The sequence below is a fragment of the Podarcis filfolensis genome (genome assembly GCF_964270895.1).
Source record: "Podarcis filfolensis genome assembly, chromosome: 5".
NCBI classification, from domain to species: Eukaryota; Metazoa; Chordata; class Lepidosauria; order Squamata; family Lacertidae; genus Podarcis; species Podarcis filfolensis.
This window is the reverse complement of record NC_139608.1, coordinates 34,453,776-34,478,622: the sequence shown is the minus strand read 5'-3', so window position 1 is coordinate 34,478,622 and position 24,847 is coordinate 34,453,776. Positions and strand designations below refer to the sequence as shown.

Here is a 24,847-nt window from a genome sequence, read left to right as displayed (position 1 = left end):
CTCTCCGTCCCAGGCTGCCCCCTGCTACGCCACTGGCAACGCTGGACTTTTTGCCCTGTATTCATCCCTTTCCTTTACAGTGGTACCTCGGGTTAAGTACTTAATTCATTCCGGAGGTCCGTTCTTAACCTGAAACTGTTCTTAACCTGAAGAACCACTTTAGCTAATGGGGCCTCCTGCTGCTGCCGCGCCGCCGGAGCCCGATTTCTGTTCTTATCCTGAAGCAAAGTTCTTAACCTGAAGCACTATTTCTGGGTTAGCAGAGTGTGTAACCTGAAACGTATGTAACCTGAAGCGTATGTAACCTGAGGTACCACTGTACTCTGAAAACTTGTCAATCCATGGTGGTGTCACCATTTAGACCAACATGATGGAACCAGGTGGCCAATCCCCCCCCCCCAAAAAAGAGGGCAGTTAAGTAGCAGAAGCATAAAAGAAATGGTGAAAAATAAATTCCAGCTACCCAAAAGGAGGTACATTTATTGTCATTCAATTTGTTCCGTTGAACGCAATGCAGTACTCATTTCTTTCTATAATATGCTTGGAACATTTGCTCATTGACTACTAAATATTTTATCCACTGTAGAGAAAGCTACACAGGATCCAAACAATGAAAGGAACTCATCCTCTTGATGCTTTTGCACGCACTTCTTTAAATACTGGCTATTATTTAAGGGGAAGTGTCTCATATCACATTGAATTGCTTGGAGAAGCTTAATTGTAAGATACGCAAGGAATTATCACTTTTGGCTAACTGAACATAGCATATGCACGTAATGAATCGTTCTCCATTTCCTCTTCCCCTCAACATCTGGGCACTATTTACCCTGCCCCCATCCCACCCCCCAAATGAGGGGAATTTTGGAAGTGGAGGGCACACCATCTTGCCAAATCAGGTGAGACTATTTACCTTAGGGGCAGACACGTCCTCCTCTTTTTATCTTTGTAATGCTACTGCTTGTGAGGGGGGCAGGTAACTTCTCCCCTTCCCCACCACATTCCCTTCAACTCTTAAAGTCACAGTGATGGGAGCTTTGTGCACTGTGTGCAGCTGCTTTCCTCCACTTCCAGTATCTGGAGCCATGACATTTGCTTAAAGAACCAGGAGAAGCTGGAATCAGCAGAGAGAGGAGAGGAAGCCCTCTATCACCCTCAAAGGCGCACGACTGCAAAAGCTTTTCATTCCCTGCAACTAAAATAAATGCCCCCTCTAAAACGAATCCAAGCAATTTGATTCCATCCTCCACATCTTTGTAAACAATTGACCTTCCTTTCCGGTTAACCCTATTCAGATGGCCATGGCAATTTGGGGGTGGCCAATCGCGAACAAACATTCTATGTGCTAGCACTGTCGCACCAAATTCTGCATTAGATTAGAGTGGCTGCTAAGAGAGGGCAGACAGAAAGCTCAAACTAGTGCTAACAATATAAATGGAACAATTATTCTGGGTATGTCTCAAGCTGTGAAATACACACATCCACACTATGGTACCAATTTAAATAGACCAAGGTTTACGGCATTATACAAAACTGACAATGGATTGAAATTACTAGGATTCTGAAAAATCATACTACTGTAAAAGCAAAGGAGCCCTTTAATTAGATGACTCCCACTCTCTCTCTTAATTGCATCGGAATATGCAAAACAGATTTACAGCTAGCGGCCTAAACACATAACACTACTTTAGAGTTAATTACAAAATACCATTATAATTTTTTCAAGGTGGAATTGCTGCTGTTAATGCTATAAATATAAAGCATGTGCAACACTTTATATGAACTATATTTTTGGAATATATGGTTTCTACCAAATAATTTCATCACTAGTTATGAAAAAACATTTTTCTCCCTTTCTCACTTCCATCTGTGGCAATATCAGGGGGAGGGGGGAATGCAGATTTCACATATTGTGCAGATGAGCCAACTATTGGACAAGTTTTCTATGCTTTTCATTTTACATTACTGAGTGTCTGAGAGACAATAGAGCCTTGGTAGATTCTGGCACAGCTATAGCATTCAAATAGTTTAATAGTCAATTAAAAAATACTTAGTAGCACCTGGCTGCTGTTTAATTTGCACCGCTTTGAAGAGAAAACATGTTACTTAAAGCACTTAACAAGTCTAAAATCCCGGCTGGAAAACACAGGAAGGAAAACATTGCACAGGGTTTTCTAGAATGCACATTAACGTAGAAACAATGGCTTTAAATTAGAAGTCACCACTGCAGTATGGCCTAAGGCGAAGAACCTATAATCATGGATGAAACATAGCTCCTATCCTATAAAGCAGCACACTGCCTTAGGCTTAGACGTTTACTTCATCAACATTATCCATAACGCATGCCCTGCCCCACAAACAAGTCACCATTCCTTTACAGAAACACCAGAGAAGACAATGAACTGTGGATGAGCAGACAGGAAATACACCTTTAGTAAAATACCATAATCAAATGGCAAAACTTTGGTTCAAGTGCTATGCTTGCTTATTTCAACTATGTTCAAGTCAAAAGAACTAGCAGTTGTTATTTTAAAATTTGTGGAGCCACGGTACTATCCAAGAAAGGCTTAAGTCACAGTGGTTGTGTGGTTAGACTTCACGCTGAACCATGGCTTAGTGCTACGTGAAGGAGCCTAGCTTCCTCCTGGGCATGCGTGCTTACCATTCGTGGGGCTGAAAGAAGCAGTTTGGAAGCGTCATGCCTTCCTGCCGTGCCCAAACTAGTTCCAGCACGCCCGATTCACAGCCCGTGGTTTGAAGCTGGCTTGTTTTGAATCTCACAGCTAATGTTAAGCAACAATAGCTGGCTCACACAACACAAGAAGCTGCTAAAATGGGAAGAAAAATGTTTTTGAAGGCCACATAAGAAGATGGGGCAGTAGTGGTGGCAGGGAGTCCAGGAGGAGACTAGGTTCGTTCCCATAGCATCAAATCATTGTTTTGCACAGAAACGGGGAGCCTGCGGCTCTCCAGATGTTGCTGCACTACACCACCTACCCATTGGTCATGTTGGAGTCTTAGCAACATCTGGAAGGCTACAGGTTACCTATCCAAGGGTTAGTGTAGTACCTGGATGAGATAAAAGTCAAACACAGCTTAGTGAATCTATGCAAAACTATTGGACCTACCTTTCGTGAGGCTCCTCTCACCAGATCCTTGACATCCGTCCTCATCATCACATTCTCCGCTGGATCCCACCTCTTCATTCATTCCATTCCCACTGCCGCCGTCCCTGATAGCCATTCTTTCCGACTTCAAGTTTGTTTTCTCCGTCGCCCCCTAAAACGTAAAATAAAATGTTGGCTATCGTTTTAGTGATTTTCTACAGTTCGGTCTTCATAGGAAAGGTGCTGGGGGCTTCCTTATTTCATTGGCCCGTTTCCCCATTGGAAGCCACGTTCTTGCAATTTCATATCAGCCCATATCAAACAGCATAGAGTCACCGAATGGAAGGTGGGACGTTATTGAAGAGCTCATAAATGAGACCCTGGGCATTTGAGGTCCTGGAACGCACATGTGGCTGAGTGAAATCTCCTTCCCTCTCCAACGTCAATCTTTCACTTTACAGGTTCTTTCACTTGCAGCTTCTCTGATGTTAGGTTGAGCAGGGGGCTGTCATTTTTCAGCCACTTCCTTTCCCCACTTTCCTGAAGTCAGTAATTGCATCGGCTAGGAGCTGGAATATGGCACAATGAATGTTCAGTGAAAACCCCCAGGGATAAGGCTAGCTATAGATGTGGCTCATAAGAACAGAATAAGGACCCTACTGGATCATAACAAAAACCTATCCGGTCTAGTATCCTGGTCCCATAACAGACAACCAGATTCCTATGGGAGCGGAAGAGCACTCTTCCTGCTTGCGTTCCCCAGCAACTGGTATTCAGAGACATACCGCCTTGGATCCTGGAGGTAATACAACCATCACTACTACTAGTAGGCATTAGCAACCTTATTCACCATTCTTTTAAAGCTGTTCAAGTTGCTGGCCATCACATAAAACCAAATTCTGGAGCCTAAACATACACTATATGTACTTCCTTTTGGTCCTTTTTACAGGACACACACCACCATCTTGAGGTCAAAGACTTATGGGAAAACTGCCACATATGTTGATTTTTACTTGTTTTCCTCAAGTAGAGATTCTGGACTCTAAAGCCTTGAGGCTCCTGTACTGCTGCAGGATGCACCACATACACAAAAATTCTGTTTGGGAGGAGGGGTAGTAGGAGAGGCAGGCTGACTATCAGAATGCTGGAAGGCTACTGATGGGACCACAGTAGTCCTCTTTTTTTTTTGTTCTTTTGTTTGCCAAGACCTCCCTCCTTAAGCTGGAGGCAGAGGAAATGAAGATCGGGTTGCAAAGAAAGACTTCTGGGTATTTTTCTTAGGACAGGGTGAGGAACTACATAGTGCTGCTCCAGACGTTGTTAGACTATAGTTCCCAGGCAATATAGGCCGATGTTGGTGCTGATGGGACTTGGAGTTCAACACTGACCTTTGGAGTCCCTCTCAACTCTACAATACAATCATACAGAGGGCCACAATGCAATCAACCTATTTGCAATCAGTATAACATTTTTTTATTTTTTGTTATGCAAATATCAGCCAGAGAGAAGTATTGGGACCACGGCAGGTAGGGAGGGAGAATTTAGCTCTTCCTCTTCTATAGTTCTGACAAGCCTTTCTGAAGCTGTTGTTTGCTTTTCAAGGCCTCCACTAGCGCAAGTGGGATGAAAAGCATAAACATCACTGAAAATTTTGAGGGTTTTTTTTTTCTACCTTTAGTCTCAAAACTTCAGCTTCCCTTTGTATGATCATTTACAACAATCATCATTTTGCTTGGGCTGCTTTCATTTTCAATGGTTTGAAACGTCAGTATTGTATAGCTGTTCTAGTTACGGGGTGTATAGCAGGAATTAGAAAGGATTATCAGTTTTCCCCATAACATCTCCTCCCCCTTTTTTCATCAAAAGAGACTGTGTAGTTACTAAATACTCCCCCTCCCACTGTTCATTTTTTTATTATTATTACTCCTAGGTGACCCACTAGCTGTCTCCCTGAAGACTGGACAATGGTGAACACTGCAAGAAATGGACAATTGCTTTCTTATGCTCACAGCATTCAAACAATGGAGGAGGTAGGTGGTAAGACTAGACGCATACTGAGTATGTTGACATATACTTACATTACACACCATTCAGTGATTCATCACAATCTTTCATGGGAGGCAACAAAAGCATGTATCATCAACAAATGCTCCTTTCTTTTGGAGAAACACAGGGTAATTATTCAGCCCTATTGCAAGAAGTTCACGGTGTCACACTTTTTACAGATGGGCATCAGAGACATGATTTGTGTCCACATGACAATATCCAATTGTAGTTCAGTTTTATTTTTAAACAAGCAGCTTGATGTTCATCATTACTATTATTCATTATCTGAAAGCCTGATGTCATTCCGACATGGTAGAACGAGCTTGCTTTTAAAAGTCTTTTTATACATGATGAAGGATTGCTTCATTGTCTCATAGATTTCTGTTGTGTTTTGGCTGTAAGATAACTAGACACAGTCAGCCTTCTACGGCCTTCCTGTTGAATAAATGCTTATGTTTTACGGAGCCAATGTATAATTAAATACAGGCTTATATGACTGCTTGCCACTGAAAGAAGTCATATTTACTCTCTATGAAAGGCAGAAAATCCTGTTAAGAGTTATTCAGCACTAATGGCTCATTTCTGGCCATGGCAAGAGGCTGATTCTGACTATGCTCCCTACTGAATTCAATGGGACATATTTTCATGTCATTCCACATAGTCTGGCAATTTGAATGGGCTTCGCGTAATAACTGGCAATTTGTGTGCATCGCGTAATAACTGAGCACAGCTGCTTTTCTTGTGCAATTTTTTTACTGCGCTCTTTTCAGGAGAAGAAAACCAGTTTTGTCCCACCTCTGCAACCTGTTTTGTAGTGCTGGTATTGCATTAATTCTAATAACCATCTCATACTGTATGGAAATGCTCCCAGCCTGCCTGTTTAGTTTGACAAGATCAACTGTACTACCACATACAGATTTTACCTCCCAACCTGTAACTTCCTTTTTGCTCTGATCACCTTCACCTGCAGAGTTCAAAATGTTTCACTTTCTCTACTGAGATTTCTGAAAGGTTTCTGGCAAAAGGGATAAGCAAGTTAAGCTTTGCAAGAACAAAACCGTTTGGTAAAAGGTTCCATATGCTGATTCCTCTGTTGGATCAAGAGCTGTAAGCGCAAATGAGATGCTAGGAAAGGCATCCAATGCAATTCTAGCCCATGTGGTATCTTGAAGACAGGATACGTTTCCCTACTTGCTGTCTCAGGCCTTGCCATGTATGACTATGCGCGGAACCACAACGCACCCATCATTTAGGAGAACTCTGAGAGGGTATGCCAAACAACACTGTAGGATTGGAAATGAAGAACAATGATATGGAAGAAGATCTGGGAGCATGCCAGCATACCTTAAGGGCTAGTTTATTGTCTGTCCTTCTGTGAAAGGATACAGGATTACACCCAGAGACCACAGCTTCAGTTTCTTAACCCTACACTGTTAGAAACAGGGACCATGAGAACAACCTAAGTGTGTCTGTTTTCTAGTGTAAAAAGGAGACAGAAGTGAAACTTTACTAATCAAGCCAAAATTGAATTGATATATGGGGCTGGATAGAATGCACACAACCTGATATGCAGTAGATAAATATAAATATGAACAGAACTTATCTAATTTACTCCTTCCCCCCTCATATAGTGTTAGATTTATTCTAGCAAGCCAGAAGGATACAGTGTAACAACATTAATGACCCTTACAGAGAAGATTCATAGTAATAAAAGTAATCCATCATCAATTCCTGAACCCAGCTCTCCACAGCCTTGTCTGATATGCTTTCCACTATGCCACACTTGTCTTACAAGGATCCCATTCAAATAAAGCTGACTAATAGTGCGTGCTTGGAATATAGAGGCCTGAATTCTGTACGGCAATTGCTTTCCAAAATGCCTCTTCACTTGATTGTTGTGGTAACCTTCAGCAAACCTTTGCATTCAAATCCCCCCAGTAGGCAATCACTGCAAAACAACAGAAACATCCAGAACTGTCCTGCTTCCCCCCACTTTAATCATCTACAAAGATTGAGAGTGGAATCCTGGCTCTCACTTGCTGTTGCTTTCCTGAAGGCCAGAAAGACATTTGGCATGGATCATTTACTAACCAAAAGCATGATCTTTCAGCAAGACTTTGGCAGTTAATTTCCTTTTTTAATATGCCGTAGCAAATTATGTATTGGCGTCTAATGGGATGAGCAAATGCCATTGCTGACTTTTGCACAAATGATGCAATAAAGCGTCCTTATGCAAATGACTTAAAAGTGTGATCTTTGCTTAGAGACATATAGGAAGCAACCTTAGCCAATTTGTCTGTATCATTTGTCTATCGACCTGGTATACAGTACAGTACAAGTACTCTGACCAGCAGTGGCTGCCTGGATCTCAAGTACAGTGGTACCTTGGGTTAAGTACTTAATTTGTTCCGGAGGTGCGTACTTAACCTGAAACCGTTCTTAACCTGAAGCACCACTTTAGCTAATGGGGCCTCCTGCTGCTGCTGCGCCGCCAGAGAACGATTTCTGTTCTCCTCCTGAAGCAAAAATCCTGAAGCACTATTTCTGGGTTAGTAGAGTATGTAACCAGAAGCATGTGTAACCTGAAGCATATGTAACCTGAGGTACCACTGTATATCATCTTTTGAAAACACTGGATATGCTAGGGATCTGGGGCTCTCTATATGCCAAGTCTGTGCTCTACCACTGAGTTATAGCCGCTACCCTGACATGCTAATAGTTTCTTGACATTAATTTCAATAGACTTCTAATACAGTTAAATAACATTCTCTTAATACGTTTGGATTTCTTTTTTCAATTTTTAAATAAAATTGTACTTTGAATAGTTTCGGTATTCTCAGTAAAGCCCATGGCATGCATTGTTCTAAAAACCATTCATGCCATTCCCCATCTAATTCTTTTTATCATTTCATGGTTTAAGGCTGCAATCCTAGGCATGCTTGCCAGGAAGTAAGGCCCACTGAACTCTGCAGGGACTTACATTTGAGTAAACATGCATTTGTTCTGGCTGTTAATCTTTTCATCATCTTTCGGACTTTCAAGTCTTTTACTTCACAAGTTCTGTACCTATAATGTGAAGATATTTTAGAAGCAAGGGATCAAACAAAAGAAAGTTTTAGAAGCAAGGGATCAAATAAAAGCTAGTCATCTATGCCAGCTTTAGTGCCTACAGGATTCCTAAAGCTGTGTTTTAGCCTGGATTTCTATATAGCACATGGCTATTTTAAATGGATGCCTTCCTGGAATGATGGGCAATATTATCAAAATTATATTAAGGAAACTAAATATTTTCAGGGGTTTTTTTTTAAGTAAACAAGTACCGTAACTGTGTATTATCATAACCATCATCATCTTTATTATATTTTTAATTTTTATCTTTATTACCCATCCTTCACCAGCAGGTCTGGAGGGGGGGGGTTACTATCAACTCCACCTCCTCCAGCCCAAGGACGTTGTGTGGGGCCTTTCAGAGGAGAAAAGGGGGGAGATGGTAGCTTTGGGCACCAATGAATGTTTCGTGTTTGAAAGATGGGATTGAAATACTAATAAATTAGTAGGGATAGAGAAGAAATTTTGTTTGTTTGGCAACTTAATGCAAATCTGCACAATTCACATTCCTGAAACAGTATAGAAACAAAAAATGCACCTATCCTCTAATTCACACTTTTCCAAATTTTGTACTGCAAGAAATTATGTACAACAATGTGAATATTATGGAGAAGTGTGCATAAAAACACATATATTAGTGGAAAGTGTACACAAAAGATTGTTATTGTCTTCCACATATGACTCAGGGTGATATACAAAATATACTGAAACAGTATATTTAAAAAGCAATACAAAATGGACACCCACGGCAGTCCGCTAAATGCATTATGGGGAAAACCACTTGCAAAAATTCACGTATTCTGCAAAAACGCATCCCAAAATGTACATATTTGGAGAAATGCTGACAAATTTTTAGGAAGGGTTTTTATACAAAAATAACAATCCAATGCGGAAATCTAGTTAACCGAACTCAAAATGGGGAGAAAAAAAATATAACTGAGGTACACCAGCACTGAAAGATTTGTCCATCTGCAACAGTCAGCCAGCAGTTCACTGCCATATAAATGTCCTCATTACACCTTAGCGGTGGGTTGTGTTTTTTTTTTATTTTGCACTTCTGCAAATCTCATGGTTTCCCTAGGTATGCTGATACCTCCCCCTCTGGTACACAGGTGGTATGATGTTGGCTACATAAGTGATGGTACTCTCCCTCTGAAGAACAGATATAGTGGAATAGTCTCCATGGTGACATGCAGTATATCTGTGAGTATCAGAGACTGGGGGTATACAGTGAGGAAGATGGTTGCTTCCCTGCCCAGTTGTGTACTTCCTGGAAGACCTTTGGTCCGATCTAGCAGGACTGTTACTTATTTTGAAAATTTATACGTTGCTTCATCTTCGGTGAACCCAATCACAACAAATCACTGAAACAAGCCAATAAGCTACTAATCACTTCTTATACTCTTACCAAATTCATCAGAAAACTTTTTACGCAGTGTGGTTTTCAGCAGGGCTGTGCAGATATGAGGGCAAACTCTTTCCGAGATAAATTTGTGGAATTAATGACTGATCAGCATGAACCTGTGATAGAACTGTCCTGCTTAAACATTTGCACCTGCCAGCTTTGAGGCTAGTAATAACAGGGCAAGAACATTCTGTTTGATCAGACCTAGGAAGTGTGAAATGAGACGTGTCTGCAATCCGGAAGCTTGTCTCACTCCATCAGCCCTTGAATGGCACCATTTTGAGGAAGCGTGTTCTGATGGGTTAAGCGAATAAACAGTGCTCCCCCCAAATTGTCAGATAGAAGTGAACAAAACCCATTTTTTCCTGCTTTGTACTCCGACAGCAATTACCTTGCTTGTTTGCTGAAGGAAATGTTCATGACATGCTCTAGTGCATGTTAATTCTGTTTCATGTTGTCAGGTAATTATTTGTTTCCAAGCTCTGCATTAGTTTGGATTATTCTCATGACAACATGAAAAGTTTGACATTTCTCCATGAAGACTGGAGAACATTCTCGCCATTTATAACAACAAGGTCTCAGGCAGTGTCAAATTAGTAAAATCACATACATAGTTATATGCAAAGCTACTAAGAAAATGGATGACTTTACTTGAACCCTCCAATAGTGAGAATATAAATTATATTTAAAGAATATGATCAAACAAATTAGCACTGAGCTAACTTCTTTGGTCTTGGTCTGAAAAAAATAAATCCCAAACTACCTAGTTTATTTGGCTACTGTAGGTTTGAGTTGCATACATACCTCGGATTACAGACGCTTCAGGTTACAGACTCCGCTAACCCAGAAATAGTACCTCGGGTTAAGAACTTTGCTTCAGAATGAGAACAGAAATCGCATGGTGGCGGCGCAGTGGCAGTGGGAGGCCCCATTAGCTAAAGTGGTACCTCAGGTTAAGAACAGTTTCAGCTTAAGAACAGACCTCCAGAACGAATTAAGTCAGATACCACTGTATAGGTATAATTCTATCTTGTTTCTACACAGTATTGATGTGTACATTATGATTGGCTTTTTCCTTTCTTTTATAGCTCATGTATAAGGAATATAACATGAGGAGTATAATGCAGGAACCAGCAGAGCACTGCAACATCTGTCAAGGTGGTTGGAGGTCCAACTGAACATCCCTGATAATGGAAATGGGTGCTGCAGTTGACATAACAGTGCTTGTGCAAACTGAGAAAAGAAAAAAATGAAAAGGCAACTATAACATGATTCAACAGTTGCAGAATCCCTTTTAATTCATACCTTCCTCATGCCCATGGAAGGGACAGACCACAGCTGTTGGGGCCACATCCTACAGGCATTGAATTCTACGTTTCCGAGCACAATTCAAAGTGTTGGTGTTGAGCTTTAAAGCCTTAAACAGCCTTGGCACAGTACACCTGAAGGAGCATCTCCACCCCCAATGTTTCTGCCCGGATGCTAAGGTCCAGTGCCAAGTGCCTTCTGGTGGTTCCCTCACTGCAAGAAGCAAAGCTACAGGGAACCAGGCAGAGGGCCTTCTCAGTAGTGGCACCTGCCCTGTGGAACGCCCTCCCATCAGATGTCAAAGAGATAAACAACTACCTGATATTTAGAAGATATCTGAAGACAACCCTGTTCAGGGAAGTTTTTAATGTGTGACATTTTAATGTATTTTTAATCTTTGTTGGAAGCCACCCAGAGTGGCTGGGGAGACCCAGCCAGATGGGCGGGGTACAAATAATAAATTTTATTATTATTATTATTATTATTATTATTATTATTATTATTATTATTCTCCTTCTTCTTCTTCTTCACTCCACCGCTGGTATCTGTGCTTTCAGTGGGACATATGAAAAGGGGAACCTATGTGCATTCAGCTATATGTGTATAGATGCCTCTTTTCAGACATCTTGTCAGATAGAAGTGAACAAAACCCTTACTGAATGTACCAATCAGAGCGAGCCCAGCAGGGCCCCTGGCCCTATTTGCATGGTGGGATTGCACAAAAGAGCAACACAGATTTACCAAATCAAGCATTTTTAGCACCCAGAGGCACCAAATGTGTGCATTTGCTGCGCAAGTGCCTACCCACACCCTCTTCAGAGCCAAAGAATGTACAGTGAATAGAGAGGAGAGGCTGTTGCTTGTAAAACTGTCTACGAGCCTTAGAGTGAGTGAGGGGTGGGTGAATCTGTCCATTCTGGTTTCTCTCAGTTTCCCATCCTTCCAGTCTTAAATTCAGTTTTCCATGTTTCCACATCAGTTTGTGTGGGTATTTTTAAAAAATCCTTGCCAAAATTCACCAGTGAGTTTATCCTAATATACATATGTTTGTATGCAATTGTGCCTATTAGACACATTTTTTTGCAAAGCTATTTACCCTAATAAAATGCATTTTTGTATGTTGTGTTCATAAATGCATGCATTCTTATGCACACTGCAGCCCAGTACATGCTTTTTTGCACCCATGGTTTCTCTGGAAAAGTGCACTGAGAAATATGGAGAAATATGAAATTTGAAGGATGGCTGGGTTTCAGTTTATGTATTGTTTCGGAAAGTGACAACTAGGTCAGTTCACCTCTAAAAGCAAACTGAATGAAATTTCTCCTCCATCCCTAATATTAGTGAGTAATACTGTTGGTCCATATAGCCAAGTACTGTGCATTATGCCTGGCAAAGGATCCAAACCATTATTCACATATATATCCCAGCCCTGCTGCCAGAGGTCCTTTAACAACGCAATCCCAACCATGGTTAATCAGAAGTAAGTAAGTAGGGTTGCAATGGTAGCCTAAAATGCTGGAGATTGAAGCTGTGCCATTATGCACACAAAGTATGCATTCTTCGACCAGGATAGATAGATGATAGATGATAGATAGATAGATAGATAGATAGATAGATAGATAGATAGATATAAAAATATATATAGTATATAAAGTCTGCAACTGTAAACACACATCTAAATTGTGCATGTTTACATATTGCCACATTTTACTGGTACTAAAAATGCCTGATTGTACAAAATTATCATGCTACATACTTAATATGTAGATGAAAGTTTAATATCTAGCTAATATGCAGGGATATATTATTGTAAGCAGAAAAATTAGTCAGTATGAGCACATACAGGGCAGGCACAGCTATCCTGCAATTTCCCCCCCAAGACAACCTTACTCTAGTAGGAACAACAACAACAACAACAAAACATGTTCAGTTCTATGAAATAGCTGTGTTTGTGGGGAAAGTATGATAGGTTGCTGTTGGAGTGATTTTTTTAAATAAGCAGTTTATTAAAATGGAGAAATAATGCAGTCTTAATCATCACTGCAATTAAAACAAATTTACATTATTTATCCCATTTATTTAAATATCCACAAATATCACATTATACGCGAACACTACAGATGGATACACAGCTTGTATGGGAAATCACGATTATTTGTTAAAACAAAGGATCATTTATGCAAACAAGATGAAGACTTCTATGCAGTTAGCTTGTCAGAAATATTAATGATCCACTTGTATGTTAGGCTGCCTTGATTTAGCCTCAGGCGATTCTCTCACAGCTACTCATTAAATACCAAGAAAGAGACGGCACACAGAGATTATGTGTTAATTTTTTAAAAACAGTACTTCATATTTCTATTGTTCTCCTGCAAGCAGGGGCGGATTTAGGTTTGATGAGGCCCTAAGCTACTGAATGTAATGGGGCCCTTTATATCTCCAGCTGTCCCTTGTCAACAACAAATTGTCACTGTTTTTTGTGTTGAATATATGCTATGTGGTAATTTATGGACCTTATAGGTATCTAAAGCCATTTGCACATGTTGCCATGCAACCAGTCCAGGCAGAATGTAGGCACCCTATATATAGAAATGAGCAAACCAGTGATATTTTAGGGAGTAGACTAGCAGACGGGGCCCATTACTTACATCATAGGAGCTTACACAACACAAAACACAGTTGCTGTATGTAGGTTGTATTTTATTTATTTTTTATCTTATATTTTGGAAACGTACATCCAGTTTTTCCCTCTTTAATTTTTGCCCCCCCCCAAGAGAGTGGGGCCCTAAGCTATAGCTTGTTTAGCTTATATGTAAATCCAGCACTGCCTGCAAGTAATAGGCTTCAGCACAGACCTCTATTCTACAACATGCTAAGAACACAGGTGTGTTAAAACATATGTGTCGCTATGGATACATGCCTGACAAGTGCAATTCTATGCATGTTGACTCAGACACAAGTCTCACTGATTTCACTGGGACTTTCTCTCAGGTAAGGGGGGGGGGTACAGGATAGCGAGTTCAACCATTTTGGTTTCCCGTCTCCAACTACATTATAGGACTTAGCTACAGGAAAATGCCACAGCGACTCGTGATTAGTTTGGGCTCCTGGGGGAATAAATGTGTTTCACCCTCATATGTATGAAGCAAGCATTTCTGCCTTGTTTCCACCTGTTTCCCCAGGGTCAATGGAACACTGGATTTCTTGGGCCTATTATGAGATGGTTTTTCCAAAGCGTGTTCACCTTCATGCAGTGTTGTGGTGGGGTCTGGCAAGCCACCCCTCTGTTGCTGGGTGGGTCATTTAGATGGCCATCTGCAGTGATTGGGCTGTTTGGGTTACTGGGGAAATTTTGATGCTGCCAATTAGTGGGATGGACCAAAGGTTTTATATTCAGGGCACGCAGCACTTACTGTGCTCTTTTGCTGTGTGCGTCGGATCACCCACCCACCCTCCCTAATTTAGGGCTCTTGCGTTGACCTTGCTATGCCTGTCATGGGGTCGTCTGCTTTTGGGGCAGGGGCCTGGTAGGAATTTTGTCCATTTGGCTGGTGCCATTTGGTTTTTGCCTACTGCGTAGCAAATTGTCATAACTTGTAAGGTTGTGGTTAGGCACTGGTTAAAAAATTGGTTGGTGGAGGGGGTGCTTGCCCCTCCAATGCTGCTGCTGCTGCAAGGGAATTCCGTTAAAGGAATCCAGGGGCTTGCCATCCTTTCGTCCAAATCCCTGGGAGCATGCGGGGAGAGGTGAGGGTCTGATTCCCAGCTCCATCTTTCTCCCCAACATGTTTTCCCTTTCTGACTATCTCAGGTGTGCGAATGTCAGTTCTGTCCCGGGGCGGGGACAGATAGTCGGAACCAATGCCTAAGCAACCACTCACATTTATGTACTTAAATAAAGTTGTGGCCAAAATTATGCCAAAAACCTTAAACAAAAATTCTATGTGAATTGTGATTTATTTGGGGATGGCTTGGGGGAGCTCGACACGCAACACATCCAGCCTTTGCATTTACCTGCACTATGGATGGAGGCCGAGGCAGTGGGAGCAGCATGGTCATTGCATCACTGCATATGCATTGCTACTACATCAAGAGCGTGTTCCATAAGGTTACTGAAGCACATAACAATTACAAAAAACCAACACTCACTGCAGATATTGTATTCTTATGCTAATTAAATGTTGTAAAAGCAAACAAACAAGGATAGGAAGGACACTCTGACACACTTTCCCTTTCATTCTTCAGGTTTAATTAAGGAACCTAGAATAATTCTTGCTGCCCTGGCTATCAAAAGAATAAAATGCATGAATGTTATTGGAATTAACTTTTAAACATTATTACATTAGCAATAAGATTTTTTATTATTTTTTTAAAAAAGGAGTTACCATGAAGAACAATGACTTAATCATTTTCTTCACTCTAATATTGGTTTATTTATGGATTGCCATTTACATTTCTCTCAAGGCTATTTACAAGGCAATCTTGGATATATTTTCAGGGCAAATGGATGCTTATTCCCATGCACTGTTCCATGTAGTATTGAGTGAGAAGTAGTTCAAACATTTGAGTCCTTCTACCAATCAATTTGTTCAAATGGTGATGGTGTGTAAACTGCCAACCTCACCCTACACACGAGACAAACACTAGAAATATTTCTCTACCGGACAAATTCCCAGTGCATAAATTAGTTTAATCCCTATGCTAGGCCTTGCATGGATAAAATCATGTGGAGGACAATTATTACTGCCTGCTGAACCCTCTGAGCAGTTACTGAACACTTGAATCTTCAGAAGCTCTGTTTAGCATTGTCCAGTCCTCCTATTCTCTGTTCCAGTTGGCAGCAACACACTAGACTTTGATAGGGTAAAGCATCTCCTGGTTGTACTACTATTTACATATATACCCAGGGGGAGCAAATCTAGGGATACCCATAACAAAAAGGAAAAGTCACATGGCCGAGAGCTCCATTTCAAAAGACAGAGAAATGCAACTTTCAAAGCATGGCTGTATTCTGCTTCGTGGTTTCAGAAAGTGTGAATTACATAGGTTCGCCTGAAATGTGAATTGAATCAAATTTCAAGTTAGCTCAATACCTCTCCATGCAGCACATGGATTCAGGGAGGGCCCACGCCAACATCATGAGCCTTCTTTAAGAGGTCTGCTTTGCAAACCATCAACAAATGTCATCTTGATACTTGGAAGCTGCCCATCCTGAAATTTTGCACCACTGTAGGCCACTTAGCATTTGCATAATTTAATTAATCTTAATGCCTAAAAATGTGACATTTGCCCTTTACATAACATTGAATCAGACACTGCGATAAAAACAGAAGTGGCAGGTGGTGGAAGCACTGGCTTATTTAAAATGTACTGGGAGGTTATCCTACATATTTTCTACTCCATTCCTGCAAAATAGTTAGGCCTCTAGCCAAGTATGCCAACTTTCATCCTTGCCCTGTGTTCCAAGACAACCTACTGGCTTTCTGGCTCCATCTGGTTCTTTCGCCCCACCATTTTCTTTCTCCACTCTTTCCTCTAGCTCTTTTGAACCTACATCACACATTTTATTCAGTGAATTCAGTCAACACTGCGCCTATTTTTCTGGCTCTGGATCTGCTTGGACTTGTCTCAAGACTCAGATCTGCATATATATGCAACCTGGATCTTACAAGTTGTCCAACTGAGTTCATAAACAGCAGCAGGGACTTGCAAATTATTGTGTGTGTGTGTGTGGGGAAATGTTTCTCTCAGCATGAGGGGCTACAGTGATGGCACAGGGTTTCAAGCAAATCCTGTTTGCCTGCTTCAAGACCATATATTAAAATAAAAATGTCATTTGCTGTCATTTCCCTATTGGAGTGCTCCAGTTACTTCATCATTCAATATATGGATACACGGAGAGATAGGCAGATTAAACAGATATTACATTGTCTATACAGCAGTTAATGAATCAGTGTATGCGCAGACTAATTCTGCTCATTATGTACCTCAGGGTTTTCTTGCTGCTCTAATATGACAGCTTTTCTTCTAGAGGAATTATACTAAGATGCACATGTGCGTTATGTATTCTATTCTATTTTTATTTTTTATTTTGCTAGGGAAGCTGATAATGTGGAACCTTAATAAAAGACCTTCTGGTGTCAAGTTTTATCATTTGGAAGGTTTGGATTAATATGAAATGCACAGCTGAGGTACCTGTGGTCTGAAGTGCTTGAGAGACTCTTTTAATTGCCGCAATCTGTTGTTCCTCTCAGATCTATTTGGAAAGGTGTTCAGCAAGGCATGTGTTTTGCTGATGAGCTGCTCTACGTCTTGTAAAGCAGTAATATTTTGGCTTGTGTCAGATGTTGGCACTGCTGATACTTAAATGTTTAAGAAGAGGAAATGAAAGGATGAAGACTGAATGTTAAAGAGAGAGGCAGAGATATGTTAATGGATACTTGAAGTAATAGTGTGTGATAGGTTAAGTTGTTCTTCTCTTCTGTTGTGTTCCTTACAATAATCAGAACACGGAAATCTGCCGATAGGGAAGTATCGGCGTAAACATTATTCTAACAGAACACAGCAGTCCAAGTGAACTGCATCTCTACATCATGCCTGCTTGTTTTCATTGGCAATGGTGTTTTGTTTTGCTAGACTCCCCAAAATGGCCAACTTTGGTTCAAATTAAGTACTCTTTTAAAAAATAATTGCAGTGCATTAGAAGTAAGCTGGATGCACGATCCTTTATTGTGAAGTTATTCACCTTTGGAATTAAATATATGTATTAATCTTTTATTACATATATTTCCCTTGTTTGAATTGTTGGATAGCTACATGAATCAATAGTGCACAAAGCTGCATTACCATTTTGATTTTTGTGTGGTTTTATTGTATTGTAATTGTTGCATTGATATTTTCTATTAATTCTTAACATATAAATAAATAACTAAAAATTACTACAGGGCCTACAGCACTTCTGCCTGCTCAAAATTCTAGGCTTCCTTTTCAGATGTTGTTTATGAATGAGTCATGGAAACAACTCACAGGACTACCTAGTCTCAACTATTTTTTTATTATTGTGCATCTTATGGAGCATCTTACCGTTTTAATTTTAACATATAATTTTACGCACATTGGATCACATTTACATGTAACTAAGCACACTGCGTACCTATAAGCATTGTTTAATTCTGAAATAAATAATGATTGTGCAGCACTGCCCAATTGTCTTTCCCTACATAATTGGGATGAAAAATGTTAAAATCATGTAACTACTGCCAAATGTTAATCCAATGGCGATCCCAGTGCAGGGTTGAATTCATTGCTCCTGGACATACCCTAGGCAACACTGCTAGCTGAAGTAAAAGCTACTTGCAGCCTTAAAACTAGATTCTGGAGGATCATCCATATATCATTGCCTTCACAAGATGTTTCAGGTTGCTAAGCTTACCTATCTTCCTGTTTCTTGACAGACATGATGGAAAGGGCAATGCAAGGTGACAGCTAATGTTCTTTTTCAAACCTGCACTGAATATTTTAAAACTTCTGATAAGTATTTAATTTAGAATACCCCATACTACCCCCCCCACCGTATTTGATTGAACTTTTGCAGCTGTTTGGCATCTGTGCTGAGACACATGGAATAGAAAGAATATAATAAAGGTCTGCTAATTTGAAAAGAAGAAGAAAAAGGATGCGGTTCTGGTAAGTATTCTGGGAAAGACATATTTAGTAACTCTAATAGAAACCTTCCACATCTCTGTTGAGATGTAATGCTGGTTTCTCACAATTACAGTTCTACTCTAATTCAGTTGTTCTTCTTATGATCTGTACACACATTTTAGCAACACTTCCAGGCATATTTTAATTCTTATTTGCAACGTTAGCTCTTCAGATTAAAATTAGACTATGCATAGAAAGAAGAGCCGTTTTCAATCGGCAAACTGATGTCTCCATAAAAGAAACCAACATGTTGTCTACAAATATACCCCTCTGCTTCATTCCAGGGATCTTGTTAACACTGTACATTTGGGCAACACATTTCCAGTGCAAGCTCAAAATCTTCATAGAACATTTTCAAACCTTTGATCATTGAAGGGTGTCATGTGGCTTCAGACCACAGGCAGTAACCTTCTTTCACTGTTCCAAACTATTTTCAGCAAGTAGTTATACAAGGCTTAAACACCAGCAGAGCAATGATGGTGCAATGCCAGTACCCTATTCCTGGTTATTAGTGAGAACAATCTTCTGCACTCACATACCTGCCAAATTGTCTCTCCAAACTGGTGGTAAGGATTAAGTGGGAAATAGGGCGTGAGACAATATGATCATGTGGACAATATTAATGCCACCACAAATAAGAACATACTGCTGAGCTGAAATTTGGGGGCTATGCCCATTATATCTGAAGGAGCGTCTCCACCCCCATCGTTCTACCTGGACACTGAGGTCCAGCGCTGAGGGCCTTCTGGCAGTTCCCTCACTGCGAGAAGCCAAGTTACAGGGAACCAGGCAGAGGGCCTTCTCAGTAGTGGCACCCTCTCTGTGGAACGCCCTCCCACCAGATGTCAAAGAGAACAACAACTACCAGACTTTTAGAAGACATCTGAAGGCAGCCCTGTTTAGGGAAGCTTTTAATGTTTGATGTATTACGGTATTTTAATATTTTGTTAAAATATTCCCCCAGAGTGGCTGGGGAAGCCCAGCCAGATGGGTGGAATATAAATAATAAATGATTATTATTATTATATTATGTTCTCAGTTGTTTTTGTAAATGGCACATTTCTTGTGCAGAGACAGTGAGGGCTCGTCCACACCTCAGCTTGCACCATCCCTAGAAACAGGGCCGTCTTTACCCAGGGGTGCGGGGCACCCGGGCATCAAATTCTGGGGGGCGTCAGGTGCCCGCTGCTGAAGCCGCCTAAGCTCTTAATCGTGATCGGCTTTAAGATCCGTTCTCTTTTGCGGAAGAGCTGTGGAACCAATGTATCTGGTGCCGCCCCATAGTGGTATGTTTCATTTTCACATGATCGCAAAAATGGAAGGCGGAGCTATTGCTGCCACTTTTTTTTATAGTTAGTGGATTTTGCTTTCCCCCTCCTTAAAAGCTGAACAGCTTAGACTTGTGCCCCTAAAAAAAGCTGAACAACTTTGGGCGCGCTGGGCGGATCTTTGCACCCCAGCGGCACATATGCTAAAGACGGCCCTGCCTAGAAATCACAGGTCCAAGAGGTTTCTTGCTTGTCCTATGTTTTTGAGGCACAGATCTGAGAAGTTTTCCATTTGCCCCGCTGCTTTTCTGGGGAAAATGCAATCTTTACTGCTGAATCGGACATTTACACATTCATATACTCTGTCCTCCATTTGACACTCCAGCAAGGCAAAAAAGACTTGCGAGGGGTAAAAGCAGGGCCAGTGAGGGGTATAGTCTGGGGAGATGAGAGTTACCTGGGCCAGAGAGAGAGGCCTGAAGAGCTACATCTGGCCCCTGGGCTTCAAGTTCCCTACCAGTGACTACACTGCTCAGGAACAGAAAATAAATTGGGTTAGAATAATAATTGTTTTCAAGGTGTGGCTTAGTTTTTCTGTGGTGTCTGAGCATTTTTTCTGCATTCAAAGAGCTCTGTTTGTGTCAGGATTTCTCCTGAAACCTGTCCATCACTTATAAATAAACAGGCAGCCCTGTTTAGGGAAGTTTTTAATATTTAATGCTGTGTTGTTTTTAACATTCGATTGGGAGCCACCCAGAGTGGCTGGGGAAACTCAGCCAGATGGGCGGGGTATAAATAATATTTTTTTTTATTATTACTATTATTATTATTTAAGTCTCCACTGCTGACCTGTGTTCAAGTATATGACAAATTATGGCGAGTAGTGGCTGAAAAGGCAACTTGCACAGCAACAAAGGACACAAAATGAAATTCTCCCAGGCAACAATAAGATATGATCAGTATTTTCCCCATTGCTGAATGAATAATTCCACTAGCTACTAGACTTAAAAGTTTCCCTTTCCCAAAGAACCTGAAGCCAGCCCTCTAGGTTAATTAGCTTATTTGCAGCTTTTGGAAATGAGCCCCTTCAAGCAGAAAGGAGAAAAATCAATATGGCTTAGACAAATGATCAAGTGTGCCGATACAGACGTAGCCAGCACCCTTTAAGTATAAGTCATTCCACCAGCACTCTGTGCCCTGGCCTTATCGCTGGAGACTGTCTTGGCAATAGCTTCCACGCTCGTGTCAGAATTACGTATGCTAATGCTATGCCTTCTTTTTAACTCTTCTTTGACTTTTACATAACCTTAAACATGGTCTCATTTCATCAAGGGCAGACAAAATCCACTTTCCCCAGTATCAGTGGAAGTTTATCTTGTGCTCTTAGCAGGCACAACTCAAAGCTGTACGCAAAACGTTGCTCTGTTCTGTGCAGGAGACATGCCATTTTCCAGGGTGGTGATAACTAATACAAGACATCTAAAATATCCCAGATTTAGGATTATTAAGTACGTACCAGCCTCCTTGGGCCTGCCCATAAAAAGCAATTCTAGAATGAGAGGCTAAGATGGCACCCGCTATTTCCAGGAACTCTTCTTGTTGTGAGAATTTTGTGGATGAGCTGAGAGCTTGTTTCGACCCTGGGTGAGAACTGGAGACTGTCAGGGAGGGTGTGTCATAAGGAAAATCACCTGATACTGATTTTTATATATTAGTAACTTTGTATTCAGGTATTTATTTTTTTAAATGTAGCCATGTTTTGTTGTAATATTGTGTTTTAAATTGTCTGTTGTTGCTTCAGTTTTTCTACACTGCTTAGAGATATTTTTAATGTACAGTGGTACCTCGGGTTACATACGCTTCAGGTCACAGACTCCGCTAACCCAGAAATAGTGCTTCAGGTTAAGAACTTTGCTTCAGGATGAGAGCAGAAATCGTGCTCCGGCGGCGCGGCAGCAGCAGGAGGCCCCATTAGCTAAAGTGGTGCGTCAGGTTAAGAACAGTTTCAGGTTAAGAACGGGCCTCCGGAACGAATTAAGTACTTAACCCGAGGTACCACTATATTAAGTGGTATAGAAATTAAATAAACGATTAATCAACTAAGTCCCACTAAACCCAGCAGAGCTTACTGTTGGAGTAAACTTGTTTAGCTTTGCAGTGCCTATGCAAAAAAAGAGAACTACTATGGAATGAACAGGGGCTATATTTCATCCTTATTGTGGGGGAGAGCCCACCCCATACATAATCTTTCAGGCACAAAGCTTATTGAACACAGCATATCTTTCCAAAGAAAAGCAACCACCTTTTGATTTATACTAGTAATATCATGTCCTCCCTGCATGAAATTCAAAGTACAAGATAATGTGCAATGCATCTCAGGAATAATGAAGGGAACCCCTGGTTAACTGGCTGTGTTTCAATAATACATGCAAGGACAAATAAAAGAAACTCAGGTGTGATTTTCCAGTTCCTCTTTTTGTACGGTTAAGAATGGGAAAGTCATCACCAGAGACTATTGTTGATTTATTGGCTTGATCCTCACCCTCTGAGTGGTTGCTCCCTTTAGTATCCACACTTACAGTGCAAATGTATGGAAAAGGGAGGAGGGAACCTTTGTGTATACAGATTTCCTGCTCTTTATCGAGGCAAATTGATTTATGCTAGAACCTTCATTTTGTTTCTATGGCATTCATCTTGGTTCCAATGTGCCCCAGATCCATTTTGCACAAACCCCCACCACCTGGTGCATTAATTCTGAATCTCCATTTGTGCATCTCCATTTGGTGAGATATAAACATGAGGTGTTTCCTTAAGGCCACCAATGCTTTCCTGTTTGTGTCTCCAGGCTTTGTGAAGGAAACAAAGCAACATCTTTGAATTAAAAGCTCCAGAAGAACTGATTACCCTCTGGTCTTCTCCAAAACAAAAGCACACTGTTAAACTTCACCAGTTACTGATATATATTGGCCTGATATTTATTACAACATCGAAAACTAGGTTAATGAGCCATATGACCACTTTTGCACTCTACAGAAGTTGGTAATTAAAGTGCCTTTATTCTTCACATTGTGAGAGGGTGAGTAGAAAATCAAGAAGAGTTCCCTTGGGGAAGCAAGAATGTTTTAAACAGATCGTTCTCACATCCCTAACAGGGGGGAAGATGTCATAGTAAAAGAGACTTTACTCTTCTCTAAGCAACCAGAGGGGTTGACCTGGAAAGCAAGAGACTAATCAGAAAAATAATTTTTAGAAAAGCGATGTTCAAATAATTGTTCCATTTGACTAATTTTGCATTGGATCTCTAACAAGATTACAGTTTCTGAGACAATGAGTGCTCTGCAAAAAGTAGTCCGCATATTCTGGATCACAGGCCTGGCACCAGCGATCAGGTAAGTTGAGTATTGGCTCATCATCCTGACCCAATCATTCACCACAGCAGTGTGCTGCTGCTCCTTTTGAATGAGGGTAAAGTTCAGCTCTCTTCTATAGTGCATACCCTCTATCTTCATTTACCCTCAAAGCAATGTCTATAGATATACAGGTTTTATAGATCTATGGGTTGGGACACAGCATTCTGTTTAATTTATTGGCAGGCAACCACCACAGCTGGCTGTCAAGCTTGCCTCACATTCAGAAGTGTCAGCCCCGCCTGTCCACCAGTGGGGCTCATTGGAAGCACTGCGCAAGGGTCTCCTTTGAGTTTGGGACCAATCCTGCTGGCTCAGGTCCAAGTATTTCTTACAGTCAGTTCAATTAGATTTGGCAGTGCTGACTATGAGCTGAGAAGAGGTAAGGAGACTGAATCCACAACCCTCCCTCTTCTTCTTTGTGGCTTAGGGCCCTCATATCTACGGGACTGCCTCTCCTGGTATGCCCCGCAGAGGACCTTAAGGTCCATGAACAACCATAGTTTAGAGGTCTCGGGCCCTAAGGAAGTCAGACCATCCTCCACCAGGGCCAGGGCCTTCTCAGTGATGGCTCCGACCTGGTGGAATGCTCTGTCCCATGAGACTAGGGCCCTTCAGGATTTAACCTCCTTCCATTGGACATGTAAGACAGAGCTATTCCGCCTGGCCTTTAATTTGAATTTAGCCTGATCTTTTATTTCCCTTCCCTTCCCTCCTCCTCCCCTTTTATGAAGATCACCCGCTCTGAAACCCCACAGCTAATTCTCCCCTGGTCTGCTCACTGGCCCAAGTAGGACCAATTCAGCCAGCTAGCCCTGGGGATTATCTAATGCTTATTTCCCCTAAATTGATTTTTGAATTTTATTGTTATTCGTGTTTTTATACTGTATTTTATGCTGCTTTTATAATTAAGTGTTTTAAATTTGTTGTTAGCCGCCCTGAGCCTGGTTTTTGAACCGGGAAGGGCGGGGTATAAATAAAAATTTATTATTATTATTATTCAACCTCCTCACACTCTAAGCAGGGCCAGTCCAAGAGAGTTTGCTGTCTGAGGCAAAGGACAAGATTCCACAAACAGATTCCCCATTCCACAAACAAAAGCCATCTGGACTGAACTGTGGTGATGGGATAGTGCAGCAGGTTGGTTTAGGCTGAAAGGAGAGACTGTGTGGCAACAGAAGGGAATGGCAAGGTGGGCTCAGTAGGACTAGCAGGGGGGCTGTTGTTGCTGTCCCCTAGCATCTGCCTCCTGATGGGTTATCCCCCCTGTCTAATGGTAGGGCTGGTCCTGCCCCCAGCCATTGGTGCTATCCACCATGACTGTCAATTATATGTTTGGCAAGCAAAGGCACAGAGACTGTTGCACATAGCAGCATGTGTGCAGCCCTCTGCTGCTGCTGAAGGTTTTGAGCGTGTGCCCACAGCCATAATATGAAGTTATTTAGCAAGCTGCCGAGGGTCTCTAAATATTAAACATGCTTTACAGCGAGATATTTC

General features: G+C 41.2%; 1 protein-coding gene across 2 annotated transcripts in view; it reads right to left on the bottom strand.

Annotated features, from left to right (window-relative positions):
• The window catches only part of LOC310762565 (glypican-5-like), a 389,042-nt gene that overhangs the window by 108,290 nt on the left and 255,905 nt on the right, over nt 1–24,847 (bottom strand). For both annotated transcript variants that reach the window (XM_083613806.1, XM_083613807.1), the window contains one exon: nt 3,126–3,276. In XM_083613806.1, coding sequence (XP_083469932.1) covers nt 3,126–3,276 — 151 coding nt within the window. The remainder of the gene's footprint in view (nt 1–3,125; nt 3,277–24,847) is intronic.